General features: G+C 27.3%; 1 protein-coding gene across 1 annotated transcript; it reads right to left on the bottom strand.

Annotated features, from left to right (window-relative positions):
- Positions 1-406: 406 nt before the first annotated feature.
- Positions 407-17,305, bottom strand: LOC127290618 (uncharacterized). The gene is made up of 2 exons (XM_051319312.1): positions 17,065-17,305; positions 407-2,711 (listed from the first exon to the last, which is right to left on the bottom strand). The coding sequence occupies exon 2, from the start codon at positions 2,696-2,698 to the stop codon at positions 716-718; it is 1,983 nt and encodes a 660-aa protein (XP_051175269.1). The 5' UTR covers positions 2,699-2,711; positions 17,065-17,305; the 3' UTR covers positions 407-715.
- Positions 17,306-20,926: the final 3,621 nt, after the last annotated feature.

The following is a 20,926-nucleotide window of genomic DNA, read 5'->3' as shown; positions in this document are numbered from 1 at the left end:
TTTATGTAGTGTATGTGTGTGTGTGTCTGTATGTCACAAAATCTAGAGTACATATTATCTCTAATACACTTCAATGGATTGTCCTAAAATTTTATAGGCTTATTACAGTCATCAATACCTAAAATCAAACACAAGGATTTCCAAAAATATCAACATAATTTTTTTATGTCACTTTTTCAAAAATATTATTTTTAACCAAAAATTTTTTTACAATGAAAATATAATTTTTTTGTCCAAAAAACTGATTTCTCGCATTAAGACAAATTGAGTAACCTATATAAAGTCTACATTTTACTTAAAATCTATAAATTATATCATTTTTTAATTTTTGAAAAAAAAATTTTTTCATATCTTTTGAAATATTTTTTTTATGAAAATTTTTAATTCATTTTGTCAAAACCGTATTCCTGGCATGAAAACGAATCGATTCATGTATATAAAATTTACATTTTACCAACATTTATAAAATTGATCGCAATTTTATTTGTAATCCTTCTTTTAATCTTGAACATAAGTGCATCATGATGAGGAAGCTAAATGGTCATGAATTGAACACCTTGTTTATACTTTCATTAATTTCCTATGGATCATATTTTAATGTTACATGTTGTACTCTATGCGAATAACAACTAATACTTTCTTTCTCTTAGTTAAGTAAATATGAAATTACATTAAAAAATATTACAAAATTCATATAATATAGCTGTTACACAAATTAAAATTTGGAAATTTTCCCTGACTTTATTTGATTCAATTCACTTGAGGGGTACATTTCTTCTTTTCTATTCATACTGCTTTCCGCTTGAACTGCAACAGGATTTGTAGTAGTAGTTTTTATTACAATTTCTTCTAATTCTCTATCTAATTCTTCTCTAGTTTGTTTAGGTGTGTCTGCCATATGTATTAAGAAATGAGTTAGAGAACCCCACAGTGCTCCAAGTAGATGAAGCGACCATCCGAAAATAGAGTGAAGAGCATAACCTTGCAAAACTATCTCTATTACTCCTTTGATTATCTGGTATATGAATATAAGAAATAAGACCCCAGCACCGAATGTGCCGAAGGTAGTGAATTTTGTCCACAGTTTCGTCCAAGTGTTTTCAATAATTTTTTCTAATGCATTGTTGTCGAATAATTTTCCAAAACTTCCTCCGGAATTCGAAATTCTATACCCTTTTATTTCTCGAGCCAAATCGCTTAAAACTGCTTTCTTTTCGACGGGAAACATTATTCTCTCCCAAAGCAAATTTATGTCATATTGGGAGTATATTCCACTGGTAGCAAGATTGGCTGGAACTTCATATTCCCAAGTTGGTTTTGTTTCTGGTTTAATCACGTTTGGAGTTGTTGCTGTTGTAAGGAATGGCAGTACTTTATACCATTTTCCGGATAAGAAGAAATGAACAGGAAGTACTCGGCTGCATGGAATTTCTGTTCCAGTACCTTTCAAAATATGTGTTCTGGGACTCATAAAATAGGTTTTATTATTTCTAGAGACTTGAATTTCTGCATAACATGCTGTGCCTTGTTGAATTTGGACCTCCACTGGTAAACATTCAATTAAGTGTATTACTTCGCCAGCTACAACTGCCATGTAGCCGGCTTTCTTCATGAAGTCGTATGCAAATTCATCAGGAGAATGCATGGCGATGGATAACGAATTCTTCAATGTTTGCCTTTCTAAATTGCACTTTTGTAATAATACATCTCTGTATAAATTTTTTATCTGCGTTCTTATATGTTTTTCAATATATAGAAATTTTGAATTCATAAACAAAAAATTATCTAAATTCGATATAGTTTTTTCATTACTTGCAAAAGTTCTGCCTGGGTTCGTTTCAAAAACAATTAGCTGCGGATGTTCTGTAGTAATTAGATTGTACCCACATAAATTTTCAACACCTTTTGTCATCAAGGCAAATGTTATTTGTTTAGATGATATTGAATATACTGTCTCGGTATTATTAACTTGGTAGTCCGTCATTTTGCTTGCTATGCCTCGGTAAAGTACAGTATATTTATCAAATTTACAGATGTCCTTCGGTACTGGCTCCCAGAAGCTATTGCCTTCATCTCGATCCATGCATGTTCTCTCAGTTAGAGGACAAGCTGTTCCGGAACGTAAATGAATCTTGTTGTTTTCCAAGTTGATTCTAGCTTGATGATCGCTAAGGGTTATTGTCACAGTCCCTTGAACCACTACATTTTCCCATGTTCCATACGGATCTGAGAAAGTTGCTCCTTTACATTTACCTGTTCTATCCAAATTTCCTGCAAATAATGTTGGAATGGTAACTGTGTTATTTACCCTCAGTCCATCAATTATATGATCATCTCTAATTCTAAAGTGTCCAAACTTGTGAGCTTCTAGACAAGCCTCTCTGCTTATAGATTTGATATAATTATTTTCACCCTCTATAACTACTGATATGTGCGAAAACATTCCGCAGTGATAAACTGTGCGGTGAACTTCTATTTTACATTGGGTAACGGTCGCTTCTTTGTACGTATTAACTTGTAATAATTCAATGTATTGCTCTTGTGTGGTGATAGAAATGGGGGGCAATTCGCAACTGTCGACATCCAATAAGGACAGTGTAGTTACATTTAAATTTTGCGATGCGCAATCGTATCCGATGAATCCAGAAGATGATGGCAGCACCGAAATGATCCACAACAACAAAGATGTAGTGAACATATTCAGGTTTTTCCTATAATGACAAACAATGTTTTCATGGTATTAAAAAAATTTTAAGCACTTTAAGCATAATATACATCTATACATTATATATACATCTTTTTCTAAATCAATCTATCTATAGGGGAGACTGGGGCAAGCTGACCAGTTTATTTATTTTTGTTTGTTTAGAGAATTAATTGAAAGGAAAACTTCACTAAATATAAAAAATCAATAAACAATCTTCCCAATAAGGAAAATAATAAGATAAAATTAAATTTTCTATGGAAGAAACATCTTATTTATTATAAAACAAATAGTTTTAACTAATTGTTGTCGTTCACGAAGAAACGCCTGTCCGTGAACTTTGTAAAATTTCGTAAATCTCCGTAAAGTCGACAAAGATTCACGAAAGCGTTCACGAAGTTTCCTAGCCGATAGGTAATCTTCGTGAATTTATGTTGCAAGGGAGACAGACATAGGCCTGTGTTCAAAAAGCTCGAAACTCGATCGAGATTTTTCGAGCCTTTCGTTTTTGGAGTCGAGCCGAGTCGAGCATTATTAGTAAATTCGAGTACTCGAAAATAGTCGACTACTTGTGTAAATTGAATTTGAATATTAGATTGTTTGTAAGCTATTTACTATTTCTTCATAAATTTGTAATTTCCAATATGTAATCAATCACTTATCTGTTGATTAATTTTGTAATTTTTGCAAAACAATAAAAATTGAACGTTTAATATGCTCGAATTCACTTGAGTGCTTGAAAAATTCAAGTCATGCTCGGGCTCGACTCGGCTCGAAAAAATTTCGGCTCGACTCGTTTTGACATTCAAACTTTTTGCAAACCTCTACTAAAAAACAATTTTAATAAACATTACACGATTTTCTCACAAATTTCTTAAGAACTGATGCATAAAAATTTCTAGCGGAAGCGAAAAAACAAAATTTTGTTTATAAAATTGCACAAACACAATTAAAAAATGTCAAACTGAGGAAATAAGGTATTCTTAATATACTCTTTTTAAATTTATAATTGACATATTTTAAAGTTTGAACAATTCGGAGAAATTAACACCTCCACATGGCCGGTTTTTCCCAGTCTCAGTTAAATAATAAAATCAGAATCACACTTTTGCCTATATATTTCTCAGAATCCAAACTTTTGACGTAGTTTGTCGTTATGAACAACAAGGACCTAGATAGCACCGAATTTTGCAGGACCCGGTAAAAAGCGAGAAATATAACAAGATTTAAATTTTGAATATATTAAGCATAAGTTGATCATTTTCAATTATTCTGAATAGACGAATTTACGTTTTTACCCAATTCCCCAGTGAACATCTAAATATAAAAAATGAGTTCTTTTCTATTTCCAGTACAGATAAGTCAATAGAAAAGAATTTAAACTTCTTATTTTTCTTAATGCGCAAAGTTTATGTTTAATTATAGAAAATCAAAATTCAAGAATTTTAAAAAACGAAATCCACTATTGGAAATAGCATGAAAAAACCTTCAAAAAACATACCTGTCAAAATTTTTTTAATGCATTTATAGACAGAAAAAATTTAAATAGTAGGCAGTGTCAGTGAAAACTGATAAAATTGACCCCCTCTATCGCCCCCAAAATTTCAAAAAAGTCAAAAAATTTTTTCGGGATATTTTACTATCAGGTAGGACAACAATTTCCCCAAGTTTTACTTTTTTTCGAGAAATCTATTTTTTAACTCAGGACATTACACGTATAAAATGCCTTATATTTGTCATAAAATATATAAGGTCAAAATGAGAGAAAAACAAAATTATTTAAGAAAATTTTTAAATATTTTTTTCCTAATTCTACACATAATAAGGAACATTTTTTCTCTAAAATTTTTTTTTCCAAATGTCAATTGTTCATAAGTTATCATATTATTATCAATTGAAAAAGGGTTATTTTTTAAACAAATGGTCATACCTTACTCAAAAATCATCGTAGAAAAATTTGATTATTTCTTCACAAACTGTATTAATTTGAAATTTACAAAAAAATGAAAATTTTTTTCCATTTTAAACAATTAAACAATGAACTTTTTTTTAATTTTCTCTTTTTTATCGTTCAAGTTAAAGATATAAGCTTTAAGATGAATATTTGACGAAGATTATATCTTTATTAGAATTAAAGATAAGTAACTTTTTGTAAAGCCCTGATATCCAGTAAGTTGGGCAAATATTATTGAGCGGCAGTGTAGATATAGTAATGTTAGTTTCATTGAGCTTCAAATGTTAACCATTTTGCCCCTATGTCCCCTATGTGAGGCAAAATTCCTGAAGTGATCCAACATTAAAGTTGAAGATTTTCGGATCGGGCTGAAATTTGCACAAACTTTAGAACTATGAGTGAGTACTTCACCCACAAATTATTATTAAGTTTTATGCAAAACTGTAAGGGGGGAGGGGGTTCAAGTTTATCGTCAAATTTGAACAGTGGATTTTTTAAAAAATCGTATTTTCTATATAAATGGATGAAAAATTTTTGACCTCTATGCTGTCGAAAGATTTTTTTGTGCTCTTTCGAATGGTGAAAATTGTTTTTTTAAATTCAAAATTTACCCCTTTTTTGAAAATCAAATATATATATTTTTTTTAAAAGAGGCACTTTTTTTACCCTCAAAATGAAGCTTAAGATATATACTTTCAATACCAAAAAAAACTAAAATGACGTTTTTTTGGTTTTCGATATATTAATTAATTAATGATTATAAAAAATGGAATATTTTACAAAGAAATAAAGTTATCTTAATTCTGAAATTAGCAATTGAAAGTTGACGTAATTCGGCATCCAACAACCCATATATGAAGTATTTTGAATGAGTAGATTGTTAATAAACAATTAGTTAAAATTGCAATTGTTTATTAACAATCTACACGGAGAAACTTTAGTTTGTAAAATTTGACATTATAATAATTATTTTTACAAAAAACCAATAGTAAGAGAGGATGAAGTGACAAAAATGACATTATTTTCTACTACTGTATTACAAAATAAATTTATCGGTATCATTTAAAAGTATAGTATATTATTAATAATTACAATAAGGAGTTGGAATGATTAATAAAAGCTATATGAATTGTAAATTAGGAAAAAGAGATATTCACAAAAAGAATTTTAAATAGAATAATTATGAAAAGTAACAGTTGAAATTTCACATATTACACTCTGTTTTAAAAATATTACTATTTTTATTGGAAAGAAGCAGAGGTGATAAAAATATTGCTCATCTTAAAATTGGTTGTTGTAACATCTAAAATTGTTTTTTGAAAACATTCCCATTGAAAATAGGAATTTTATTTCTTAGTAGCATTCGCTTGGTCGAACTTTACCGATGATGTACGAAAAATATCCGATTATTGCCGAATATAACCGATTGGGTTTAATCACGTAATAGTAATATTATCAATATGTATGTATTAAGTATATAGTTTGCAAATATGAGAAATGACTATTTTGAACATTTTATTCAATATTTAGATTTAACAAATTAGATTAATTTAAATAATAATTAAATCAAATGTATAATTTCATATAAAAAAATTATTTTTAAATATGTGTTTATTATTATTTTGTGTTTTATTAAAAATAATTTATTTATTTTAAGTGTTTCATAAAAATGTCTGAAAATCAAATATTGAAAAATTTTAATAAAAAATCAAAACAAAAAATAGTTTCAAAAAAAGTATATATCAAGTAATCATTGTAAAAAAGTAATTCTTAGAAAATTTTTTTATTATATTTATTTAAAATAATAACTTTTTAAAAAATCTAAATTTTTTGAATTATTGTTAAAATTTTGAAGAAATTTTCCAAATTTTTAATTAAAATTATTCAAAAAGTTAAACAGTGAAGGAAACACAAAATGAAATTTACTGAATAATATTTAATTTTGAGAATTTAATTTAAATTTTACTTTATTTATACTAATAATTTATATTTTAATTAATAAATTTAAATAAATTTAAAATATTAAATTTGATTTACACAGGTATTTAACATATATTTGTAGAAATTCTCTCGCAAGCGGCAATACTTTTTGTTGTTTAGTATATAAAGAAATTTTCTTTTTTCTCAAGCATGTATTGCGACGATTATGTGAATGTGTGTATTATTAAAATAAGTTATTTATATTAGTATTGTATTAAAAGCGTGCGTTCCTCAAGAATATGTAATATGTGTGATCCTTAATAAGAAATCTCTAAAGAGTAACGTAACGCGTATCCCATTGGTCGATTGTCGCCGTGGCGTCTATTCCATTGGTCGAATTCTTATTTCTCATCTTCGTCTCGCAAGAGCGTAAAACAGACACGATCTGACCGCGTACAGATTTACTGACACACAGAAATAAAAGTGGTGTGTGCGTCAGTTATCTTTGTCAAGCAACGACATTCAACTGACAGAACTTATATTTGATCGAATTTTCATATGCTCGATTTTTTGTTAAACAGAATAGCTATTTAGACAAATTCTTATTAGACAGAATTTTAATATAAAGAATTTACTTTTATCCTGAGTTTCATTTTTTAGAATTATTATTTCACAGAATTTCTATTTCATCGTTTTTTCACATTACAGAATTGTTACTTAACCTTTTTAGAATTTTCATTAATTAATTGAATGTTCGGTTATATAAAAATTCTGTCATATATAGAAAATCGGATGAACAGAAATTCTGTAAAATAATAATTCGGTCAAGTAAAAATTCGGTTAAAAGAAAATTCTATTTAATGTAATTCTAACAAATTAATTTTAGAACTTATTCATGCGCCCCAGTTAAACAAATTAAAGTAAACAAATTTTTTTTTAATAGGAATGCTATTATTATGGCGGCCTAAAAAGTGATAAATAAAAGATAGAAGTATAACTGTTGAAAGTTGCAATAAAAGAATAAATGTTTGCCAAAATAATTAAAATTATTGCGAGTAGGTATTATTTATGCCAGATTGAATCAAAATGAATCATGAAAGTTTTGAATATATTTTCGAATTGATTGAAGGTTCAAGAAGAAGTAATTCGTAAAAGCATTCAAAATTGGAAAATTTTTTTTCATTAAATATGGTTTAAAGAATGTTTTCAATGATTTAAAATATTTTAGACAACTTTGAATGTTTTTACGAATTATTTCTTCTTGGACCTTTAATTAATTCGACAAACTATTTAAAACTGTCATGTTTCATTTTGATGTAATCTGCCATAATGAATATTTGCAATAAATTGAAATATTTTATCGGACATTTATTCTTTTATTAAAATTTTTATAGTTCTACTTTTCTACGCCATAATAAAAGCATTCTAATTAAAAAAAATTGTTTGTGATTTTAATTTTTTATTTATTACTTTTTGGTTCATAAAGAAAAGTTGCTTAGGTTTGATGGTTTTCAAAATGTGTATATTTAGGTAAATATTTTTTTTAGCAAATATTATACTTCATAAACAAAGATCTTAAGAGATTCCATGAAATATTTAGAAAATTCTATAAAGTTTCTAAAAGGTGAAATATAATTTCTAAATATTTCTTTAGGTTTCTAAAAAGTTTCATCAAGTTTCTAAAAGGATCTATGAAGATTTCAGAAGATTTCTTGAAATTTTTAGATGCTTTCCTGAATTTTCTAGATATTTTCATGAAGTTTTAAAAATTTTGATGAAAATTTCCTAGATTTTTCTATTATGTTTCCAAAAAGTTCTACGAAGTTTATACATAGAAAGTTCCATAAAGATTCTAAAAGGTTATTCATTCAGTTTCTTCAAAAGTTCTACGAACTTTCTTTGTATAAAGTTCTATGAAATTTCAAGAAAGTACCATTAAGTTCCTAGAAGGTTTTATGAAGTTTCTGAATAGTTCCATGAAGTTTTTAGGAAGTTTCATGAAAACTCTAAAAAGTTCTATGAACAGAAAGTTCCATGAAGTTTCTAGAAATTTCCGTGAATATTTTAGAAGTTTTCATGAAGTTACTATAAAGTTCCATGCACATTGTTCCATGCACATTGTAGAAGGTTTTATGAAATTTCTAAAAGGCTTCATAAAACGTTGTAGAAAGTTTCATAAAGACTCTACAAGGTTTCATGAATGAAAAGTTCCACGAATTGTCTAGAAAGTTCTGTAAAGATTCTAGAAGGTTTCATTAAGTTTCTATGAAGTTCCATGAAGGCATTAAAAAGTTTCATTAAATTTTTTTTTAAATTCCACGACGTTTCTAGAAAATTCCACAAAAATTCTAGAAGGCTTCATGAAGTTTCTACGAAGTTTCATTAACTTTCTAGAAAGTTTTATGAAAACTCTAAAAAGTTTCATTAAGTTTCTTGAAAATTCTAGAAAGTTTCTAGAAAGTTCAGTTAAGTTTTAAGAAAGTTTCATAAAGACTCTATATGGTTTCATGAATAGAAAGTTCCATAAAGATTCTAGATCATTTCATTAAGTTCCTAGAAAGTTCCATGAAGTTCTTAGAAAGTTTCATGAAAACTCTGAAAAGTTCTATGAACAGAAAGTTCCATGAAGTTTCTAGAAAATTCAAATGAAAACCCTAAAAAGTTTTATGAGGTTTCTAGAAGGTTCCATAAAGTATATAGATAATTCCATGAAGATAGTACAAGGTATTGTGAATATAATGTTCCACAAAGTTTCTCAAAAATTTCAAGAAATTTCTATAAGTTTTTATAAATTTACTAGAACGTTCTATGAAGATTCTAAAAGTTTTCATTAAGTTTCTAGATGGTTCTATGTCCTTTCTAGAAAATGACAAACCAATTTCATATAAAAGCATTCTAATAAAATGTCGACTTTTGAGAGTATTGACATCATAAATTCCGGTCAAATAAATTATTATCGACAAAAGATTGAACTTTTGACTAATTTTCAATCATACTCTCTAAATTTGAATAAGCTAAAATTTCACTGTTTGAAACAGCGAATAAGGTTTTCACTGCAAATCAGCGGATACAGCTAATAAAATAGCGAAACACGAATCGGCGAACATCGGTGATTTTCGTCGGAAGATAAATTTATTTTTAAAATGGAGTATTCCACTGATTGAAATAGTTGTTAGTCGCTAATTCGCAGCTGCATACTTATAGCTTTTTCAATCAGCGACTATTCGCTGCCAATCAGCGGATTTTAGCTGATTCAAATTTAGAGAGTAACACATTTTGACATTTGCAATATGAATATTCTTTACTTATTTCTGGTCAAGCACGAAATACAAACTTAAAAGGCGCGCGCAGTCTACGTCTAGTATATACATATAATACTAGCTGTCGCACCCGTCTTCGACGGTTATAATATTTAGATTTAATAAATTTTGAAATTTATAATTACATCCAACTATACGTGTTCTCCTGTATTAAAATATCTTTTTATAAATTTTTAATTATTATTTATTCAATTCAATTTAATTTTTTCACTGCTTTTAATAAAATTAAAATAATTTAAAATTGTATTTAATTTTATAGTATTGAAAATAAAAATTATTTTAATCAATACAATTTAAATTAAAATTTTAAAAAACTTTAAAAATTATTTGAAGAATAAATTTTTAATAGAAAAATTTCTTTTAAAAATTTATTCTTCAAATAATTTTTAAAGTTTTTTAAAATTTTAATTTAAATTGTATTGATTAAAATAATTTTTATTTTCAATACTATAAAATTAAATACAATTTTAAATTATTTTAATTTTATTAAAAGCAGTGAAAAAATTAAATTGAATTGAATAAATAATAATTAAAAATTTATAAAAAGATATTTTAATACAGGAGAACACGTATAGTTGGATGTAATTATGAAAATAATTTAATTTTATTATATCTATTATATTATATTTAAGTTTATTTAGTTTATTTAGTTTTATTATATTTAAAAATAATTTGTATCTATAATAATAATAATAATAATAATATTCAATAATAATAATAATAATTTAAATATAATAATTGTTAATTTCAAAGAGTAAAAAAGTAATTTTCGATTTTTTATTTTTACAATATCTGATTTCATATTCAGATTTGCAATTATTAATTTTAAAATTCTGATAAAATTCTTAAATTAAAATTCTTAAAATTTCTTGTTACAAGCATACTTAATTGGTCACAAAATTTAAAAAAAAGAACGTTTAGTAAAGAATTATCAAAAAATAAAAAATGTTAAATTTTAAAAATTTTTTGAAAGTGTCATATTTTTGTTTAAATTAATATTTTTCATTGGTGTGCAGCTAAGATTGCGTTTAATACCCAACAGACTAAAAACATTATTGTTTTACTTATAAAAAGTTGAACATAACGAATTCTTATATTACAATGTTATTAAAAAAATTGGAAATTCAAAAATTTGATTTAGACTTTTAAATTCAGACTATTTATTAATTTAATAAAAAAATTGATTGTATTTATGTGAAAAAATTAGGTACAAATAGTTTCAAATCAATCTTACAAAAAATAAAAAATTTGCATTTTTTTGATTTTTTAAAATTTTTTGAAAAAATGTCATAACTTTCGTTCATGTTAATATTTTTTAATCAAATATGGCTAAGATTTTAAGTTACGTTAAGACTGAATACACTGCCAAGTTTCACCTCAATCGGTTGAGCCGTTTTAAAGTTTTGCCGGTACAAAATATTGACGACAGACAGACAGATAGACAGACAGACAGAATTTTTATTTATGGCATATTTGTTATCTTTACTACTTAAAATGATAAACTATGCAAGAAAAAATTAATTTGGAGCAATGTACAGACAAAAGTCTGATTTTATTAATATAGATAATATGTTTACTGTGATATTTGAAGGTGCAACTTGGAATATATAATATCGACTATGGTAAAATTTAGTATGTAGTAGTAATTTTTTTTCTATTATTGTGGAGGACTAAAAACTTTTATGTCAATATTCCCAAAACACTATAGTAATTTTATTTTCACATGGGATGGATATTTACCATAGTTTTTGTAAATTTCATAATTCTTTTTCAGTTATTAATATATTTATAAAGCTCGTTTTCAACGATTCACCAACTTCAGTTTCCTATTTTTTTTATTAAAATTTTCTACTGTTTAGAAATATAAATCCATAATTATTATATTACTCTTTCCAAATTAAGAATACTCACTCAGTATAATATTTAAATAGTAATTTTCACAAAGGTAACGCTATATCCTCGTTTACTATTGGCTTTTTGTAAAATTTAGTATTATAATATCAAATTTTATAAATTAAAGTTTCTCCGTGTACTTATCCAAAATAGTTCATATAGGTCTCTTTGGGTTCGAAATTACCTTAACTTTCAATTGGTAAGTACATACGATAACATTATTTCTTTGTAATATATTTCATTTTTATTGTTATTCAACTAAAACTGAACCAAAATACTTGTTCTTTAGCCTACTGTACTTTAGTACATCCATAGTTTGTCTATAGGGAAATGTAATTAAAAAGTATTGCGCAGCGCTAGCTGCCATACAAATCATGTGCGCATGAAAATATATTTTTAAGTTTACCATAAAAATTTTGTGTAATGTTAGAATCACAGTGGGCAAAAAACCTTGTTCGTTTTAATAACGCTTTTAGAACATTTGGCGGACATGAAAAGTTCTAAAAACGTCCTTACAACGTTTTTAGAACGAACATGCTTTTTGCCCACTGGGAAGAAAAACTTTCAGGAAATTTATTTTTCTAACTTTCAACAAATTAACAGTGTTAACTTAAACTTTGAGGACATTTGAAACTTGCAAACTTATCGCCATTAACTTCCTGTAAAGTTCGGTGCTATTTAAACAAAAATGTCCATTAAAAAATTTGTGTATCTATATATGTTAGCAATATTTTGTTCCAGCATCATGTATGTATGAACGGATTAATCGATTGAAATGAAACTTGACAGTCTCTTAGATATTAGTCTAACTTAAAATCTTAGCCATTCCCGATTAAGATAGTTATTTATGTGTCAAGGGCGCAAAAGTAGGGGAATCGAGACTCTTTTGAGTTCGACGTATGAACGAAGCGAATGCGACAATCGAGTGAGTCGAGATTTCCCTATTTGCGCCCATGTCCTATATATAAAATTTTTATAACAATTTGCGTCAAAAACTCAACTAAATTGCTGTGATGGAAGTGGAAAGTGTGCGTAAAAGTACGATTTCCCCTCCTTTTAAGCACTAGAGCGTACTCTCTAAATTGAAATAGTGACTATTCGCTTATTCCTAGCTGCATACTCTGCGATGATTAAAATAGCGACTATTGGCTAGGAATCAGCGACTATTCGCTAGTAAAAAGCGAATTTTCAATGAGTAATTATTCACTTATTCCCAGCTGCATACTCTGCGCTAAGAATAAGCGAATAGTCGCTAATTTAGATTTAGAGAGTAAAAGACAGCGATTTAGTCGAGTTTTTGAAGCAAGGTGTTATAAAAAATATTAATTTGTATGGAAGAGGTATGCTACGTTTTTAATAATTCGAAAAATCAAAAATTTTCAAAAGTATTATTACACTTTAGAAGCATTAAAAAAAGGGTTCAAACAAAAATTATTTTCTTGTCAATTACTTTATTAAAAGGAAAGAAACCTTCTGTAAAATATTAAAAATGAACACATCTTCAAGAAAAAATAAAAAAAAAATGTTTATTGGATTTTTCTGGCCACCTGAGGGCACTGAAGTCAAACAAAAAAAATTTGGTCAATTGTCGGACAAGCTGCAGCCTCTTAGGGTCATCGGATTTAAAAACAAAAAAAGCGTTTTAAAGACAAGTCCAACATGTGAAATGTAAACAAACATGAAAATGGAAGAAATGACTGCCTATTTTGTGCACGCTTTTTTTTTGAAACGAGATAACAATTTTTCTTTCTCTATGCAGAAATAGAAAATTGTTAAATAAAATTATAAAATTACATCTTATTTAACTATAATAAAATGAAAATTAAATTGTTTTAGACATTTTCTCAAGGTTACGAAAAGAGAATATCTGACGCATGAACGATGAGGACATAGGTGGGAGAAATAGTGTGGGAAGGGGTAAAAGACCTAGTCTCTGTCCTCTGGTGGGGGTGTAATTGAGGGTTGACGTGCAATAAGAGGATACGCATGAAAGTGAAAGTCCCCGCGTATAGCGATTCTGCGGCTGCGCGAGGGGCTAAAGAAAATCCTGCGCGTCCCCTTATTGCACGTGAACCCTCAATTTCAGAATTTTACCCTTTCCAACATGAGACCAGTACATGAGCCATTCCATTACTGGCTCAAGTAGATTTTCTTTTTGATTAATACTAGTTCACAAAAAGTTCTAGAGTGAACCTGATGAATCTTTTTGTTTAAATATTTAGCTTATAATAATTTTTTCACCTTGATTTTATTTTTCAAATTTTTTTTTTTTTTCATTTTTTCTTTTCTGTGGATAAAATTATTTAAACAAAAAGTTTCCTGAGACCAATTCCAAAACATTTTGCAAGATTTTCTTATTGTTTTCATAAATGCAATAAACCAAAAAAAAATTTTAAACGATTAAAATAAAAATAAATGAATTTGTTTATAAAAAATTAATATTTTTTAAAATAAAAATTTAAAAAAATTTTCTTGACAACACTTGTTAAAAATCAAAAACAACTTTTATTTTCTTAAAACAGTTTTTCAAAAATTCTTTTTGATGCAAATATATATGTGATTAAAAATAGATATTATACTTTTGAAAAAAACCAAAATTTAAAAATTTTTACCCGAAAATTTATAAATATTTATTAGTTAGTTGACTAATTTAATTAATATTTAACTTGTGTTGGGTTACTAAAAATTTCAGGCACTTTTTCCTAAGTATACCAAAAAAGTATTACTTAGAGCAGAGATTTCACTATTGCAGTGAAACTTATCTCTGTTCCAGTTAAAGCTTTCTTTTCGTATACAATAAATTACAAAACTGACAGTACTGAACCAGTAGTGGTTACCAGTACTGGTGTAGTAAACTTTTGATTGTGTGGAAAAATTAATGAAAATTGAAGAAAAGTTCTCATGTAGCGTTGCCAGATATTTTGATTATATTATGAAAAATATTTTTAGAAATTAATTTATTTGCATGTCTTATATATATTTAATGACACTTTTTTAACATTATATTCATTATATATTTATTTTGTATCATACAAATTTTGGTCATTTTCTTAATGTAAGAAAATTGTAATTGACAAATATGTATGACAAAGCAAGGAATTCCCTTAAGAACCAATGTTAAAAAAACTAAATCGGTCATAACTTTTTCCACAAGTACCTGCAAGTATCAAAAATTTAACTGCATCTCTATATAAGCTTTATTCCCAATAGTACGTAATATTGCAGTAATATTAAAATGTCCACCTCATGGTAATATTACCGGTTAATATAACTGTAATATTACACGCTTACTTTCACAGCATCGGATATTTAAGGATATTCCTGCGATATCCTAGGGATATCCATTTGATTCCGGCGGTTTGGACTTCCCTAGGATATCATCTGGATATCCTAGGGATATCGAAACCGCCGAAATAAAATAAATATCCCTAAGATGTCCCAGCGATATCCTTAAATATTCGGTGGTGTGAGGGTATTTGAAATACATAAAAATTTCAATCCCTTATATTAAAATGCAAAAAAAGATAATAATTAATCACTCAAATAGTCTTAAGTGATTTTTGAAATTTTTGTAATATTACTGTAATGTTACCGTAATATTAACCGGTAATATTACCACTCTCTGAATTTCAATTATCGACTTTTCGCTTATTCGTAGCTGCATACTTTGGGCTGATTTAAATAGCGACTATTCGCTAGTAATAAGCGAATTTTCAATGAATGATTATTCACTTATTCCCAGTTGCATACTCTGCGCTAAGAATAATCGAATATTTACTAATTCAAAGCTAATAGTCGCTAATTCAGATTTAGAGAACGAATTTGTAGCATCTTAATTTATAAGATTCATTCGAGTTCAGAAAAATCTTAATACAAGATTTTCTTTTTACTGTGTAGAAATAATTTATCATGTGAACGGAAAATATAAAGAAAACAAGGCTGTACTGATAAAAGTAATTGAAATTTTTTGAAAGGCCTAAGAGACAAAAGAGCATAAAAAATCAGTATTTCTACTAGGACATTACCGATATTTTCTGAGTGTCCCGAATTCCGTTAAAAAAAGGTTCAACCTGTTACATTATTTTTGGAATAGAAAACTCAAAATCGATGAAAATTCGATCTTTCAAATTTGTCGGGTATTAGGACTTTAAGAAGTAAAATGCAAGCATAAAATGAACTCTCCAAATTTGAATTAGCAACTACTCGCTTATTCGTATACCTGCTTACTCTGGGGTGATTAAGGGGGGTATGTTTAATTTGGTGTAAAAATGGCACTTTTTTGATAATTTTTTTCGGAGATATAAAGTGTGTTACTTTATTAACTTAATTTCCTTAACTTAAATATTTGAAATAAATTTTCTTAAATTCTCCTTCAAAAATATTGCAAATTAAACGAGTGTCAGTAAATCTCTTCAGGCGCCTCGTAAAAAAATGGATTTGCAGTGTTCAACGTAACTCGCAACAGAATCATCTAAATTTGAAAAAAAAATTTTTTGTTCAAGGGCATGTTTTTGAGGTAACTACGAGAGGTTTCTTTTTTATTTTTCGGAGCACTTGAAACCCAAAAACTCGATTTTCGATGAAAAAATCGATCTATTTTTTACTGTATAATTATTAATTATTTAAAAAAAAGTTCTCGTAGTTACCTGGGGAATTTAGCCAAGAAGAACTGTGCCAAATTTCAGAACGATCGGTTCTGTAGATTTTGAGATATCGTAAACACGGACTTCACAAAGGTCATTTCGAGAAAAACGCAATTTTAAATTTTGACAATTTTTAAAATTTGACTTCAGATTCGTTATCAGCGACTCCAAAAATTATACATACACATTAACGACATCAGAAAACATTCAGAAATGTCCGCAAAATGTTAAACACAAACTACATTCAAAATATACGAAAACACAGCCCGCGGAGCAACCGACACCTGAATGTTCAAATGCTCATAACTTCGTCAATTTTGTTCCGTTCGGCTTAAAATTTTTACACAATATTCTTGAAATACTATATATTCATTTAAAAAATTTGAAGAAAATACAAAGAAAAATTAAATACCATACCCCCCCTTAAAATAGCGACTATTCACTAGCAATCAGCGAATTTTCAATGAGTGATTATTCACTTATTCCCAGCTGCATATTCTGCGCTAAGAATAAGCGAATAGTCACTAATTCAAAGCGAATAGTCGCTAATTCAAATTTAGAGAGAAAAAATAAAATTTGGTATTATATCTACTTTTCTTAAAAGTAACTATTATATTTGTTCAAACTTACTTTTTGGACAATATAGTTGATATATTGTATATTTTTTATATTATAACTGGATTAATGCCTTTAGTATGGTGTATGAAGATACTTGTTTCAGATGATTAAACATGTTTAAAACTGTTCACAGATATTCCATGATTTAGCTAATGTTGTTATAAAATATTAAGCTATAAATTCTTAATTGACAAAATTGCACCTTAGTAGATTTTTAATGATATTTAATTTGAAATAAAAAACTTTTTTTTTAAATTACTAGATATTACAGAGTGAACTGTCTGTTTGACACTAAAAACCTTTATTATTGTATGGCTTCTTGTAACACAACTTTTGGAAGGTTAGAAATATCTGTAAAGAGAAAAACGTTTCTGTTTGGTCTATATACATAGACGACGGGAAAGCGTGGGCGGTTACATGCTCTAATTCTACGTTTGGTCCTATAAGATTCAACATGATGTTCCCACCCTAGAGAATTTCTTTTAAGGGGAGAGACTTGTGAAAATTCCAACCCATCAAAATTTGTAATGTTTAGGGGTGTCGACTTTTTTCTGATATTATGAAGTATTAAAAATTATAATATACTTTTAAAAATTTTGGAACAATTAATTACTTATTAATTTCTTAAATAAAACTTTAAAGTTTCTAAACATAAAATTTTAACTTTTTTCATAATTGTTATGACTTTTTTATTGCAAAATATCTTACACTTTTTCCCTCACAACATCTGGATATTCAAGATATCCAAAAGACGTTCTAGAAGTATCATTTTATCCGAGGAAATTTAAGATACCCTTAGAATCTCTCATGGATGTCCGTGCATGTCTTGAGGATATTCTAATTTCTCAATGCTTCTAGAACTTCCGTACTCGTGTGGAAATTTTTCAAAAGTTGCCCATTATGAGATTGGGCGCTAATCTGGCCCCAACTTGGCTTCTTAAAGTTGGGATATCCCTTTCAAATCCCACTCTTAAGTTAGTATTTCCCAATCAAAACCCAATTTTAAATTATAAAATTAAAATAATATTTATTTAAATAATAAATTAAAATTAGTATATTGAACATATACTAATAATAAAAATTAATTAATTTACTGTTTGCTTCACAATCGACGTACACGGGAAAAAAATTGTAATAATATTTAATATTTTGAAATCAATTTTTACTATAGTTGGTAGCATGTAATGGAAACTAACGGATTTCATTAATTATTATTATCACTTTTAAGAAAGCCTGAAATAAAAATAATATTATATAATATAGTCAGAAAATAAAAATTAGTAAAGTCATTTGAAAAATTAAGATTTTACTATAAGAAACTTAAATGACAATTTTTATTAAGAATTCCAGAAATATCATTATAAAATGATTACGTTAATTGCTTCAATATTTTCATATTTTGGTATAGCCGATACGAAAATTTCAGAAAAGAAGGTTGGGGAAGAGGGACCGAAGGCAACCGAGCGAGTCTGAACGAATTTGACCGATTGCTAACGAAAAGTCATAAGGATTACTCCTGTATTTGACTATATTTTCCATTCATTCTATTTCAGTTATATTTTTAAAAATGATTTGTTTTTCGAATTTATGTAAAATATATATTGTATTTCTTTAATCAATATTAAGATTAAACTGAATTTTTTTTAATTATCAAGAGTTTTATAAGAAATCATAAAAAATTCATGATCATTGTTACTTTAAAAAATGACCTCTTAAACGTTAGTTTAAGTTAGTTATTGTTTTCTTACGAATATTAAAAAAAATAGCGCATATAATTCAAACTAATAAATAAAGCGTTTCTTGCAAGTGCATTAAAATCTATCTTCTTAGTATATAAGGAAATTTTCTACCTTCGTAAAACATGTATATAATATAAGTGTGTGCGTTGCGATATTCTGCGTTTATGTATATGTGTATTTTCGATGAGTTAGGTAGGGATATATGTTAAGAAAATCAAAGAAAACATGCGTGCGTGTGTAGTAGTGTATATATATAAACCATACCAGTATCCTCTGCTACAATAGAGAACAATTAACAGCGATGACCCAATCCTTCGACAGGTATAGCAAATAATGAAAATTTTTTTTCTTTTATTTTAACGTCATTTTCAATTTTCCGTATAGTTTTAGCAAACGAAATGCGCGCTTTTTAATTTCCCTTCCCTTTTTCATATAGTTTTAGTAAAAATAAGAAAACTTTCTTATGAATTTTAGAATAGTAATTTTAATTTCTGTTAAGATTGTTTCTACAAAGCTTTTGCTAAAAATATATTAATTTTTAATAAATAGCCTTAGTTTTCATGACTTGCCAAAGAATATACTAAATTTTTATATCATTTTTAACATTTATTGTAAAGGATTTTCTTTCCGTGTAGTAAATTAACATTCTTATTTAAATTTACCTTCCTTTGTTATTTTACTGTCACGTGGCTATTTTACATATATGAATAATATGCTTAATAAACAAACAAGAGGATTGCAATTGTAAAAAGTATATAAATTTTTTCTTCTGTTATGTGATTGGGCAAACTTTGGTCAACCCATATTGGCCCTAACTGGGATTTCCCAAAGTGAAGTTTATTGAATTTGCTGTTAAAAATCAGTAAAAATTGATAAACGCCAATATTTTTTAAGAAATTAGTATATTACAAAAAAATTAGGTTACCACTCTCGAAATTTGAATTAGCGACTATTCGCTTATTCGTAGCTACATACTCTGGGCTGATTAAAATAGCGACTATTCGCTAGCAATTAGCGATTATTCGCTAGTAATCAGCGATTATTCGCTAGTAATCAGCGAATTTTCAATGAGTGATTATTCAGTTATTCCCAGCTGCATACTCTGCGCTAAGAATAAGCTAATTGTCACTAATTCAAAGCGAATAGTCGCTAATTCAGATTTAGAGAGCGCAGAAACTTATATTTCATGAAATAAATAAATTACAAAAACTTGGTTAAAAGTTTAATAATTTGTAACTAAAATTTTCTAAATAATTTATTCAACTAAATTATTATTTATTTAATTAAATTGAATGATTAATATACATTAAAAGTATACTATTTATTAATTGCAATTTTTGTTAATCTAACCTGTCATATAATTATTGTATATTTACTTTAAAATTCTTATATGCGTTAGTTAGCGTAGTTGGCTAAAGATTTAGGTTATAAGTCCGTAGATCCGGTCGTTGGTTTGAATGCTGCCGAGTGTTAGAGAATTTATTTTATATAAGTTCGCTACAATTTTAAGGTGTCTGTATTAAATATGACAAAATCGAAAAATATGCGATTACTGTAGCTTAATAACCTATTTTTTATTTTTTATAAATATTATTTCCACTTATCTAACACTCACAATATTTGGGCATAAATGGGATAATAATAATGTATATTTAGTTTAGTTGAAAATTATATATATGCTCTCTTACTCTGAATTAGTGGAAATTCACTGATTCGCCAGTAAATTTTAACTTATTTAAATTAGTGCTATACTTATAACTGGTTACTCAGTGAACTTTTACTGCTGAATCAGTGTATTTTCACTTATTCACCAGTGTATTTTCACTAGTTTGAATAAGTGGTATCCTTGTCAGTGATTCAGATTAAGAGAGTGGGGTATTCTATTTTAAACTTGTACCCCTAGTAAACAATTGACAATATAAGACAAATTTTAAATAATTATTTCTACTATTTAATTAATTCAAATTACTTTTGCAATGAGTAGTTTCGAAAGAGAAATTTCTGTACTTTATTATTGTACAAAAATTTTTTTTGAAAAATATTTAATTAGTATAAAAAATTTAGTTTGAAGGTTAAACTTTTAATTATCTAGGAACACGTCTCCTTTTTATTTCCCTAAAGTCTATAATAGACAT

The sequence above is a fragment of the Leptopilina boulardi genome, unplaced genomic scaffold, assembly GCF_019393585.1.
Source record: "Leptopilina boulardi isolate dan_hultmark-lab unplaced genomic scaffold, ZJU_Lbou_2.1 LbouV2_75, whole genome shotgun sequence".
In the NCBI taxonomy this organism is placed as follows: domain Eukaryota; kingdom Metazoa; phylum Arthropoda; class Insecta; order Hymenoptera; family Figitidae; genus Leptopilina; species Leptopilina boulardi.
This window is presented reverse-complemented; position numbering and strand designations above follow the sequence as displayed.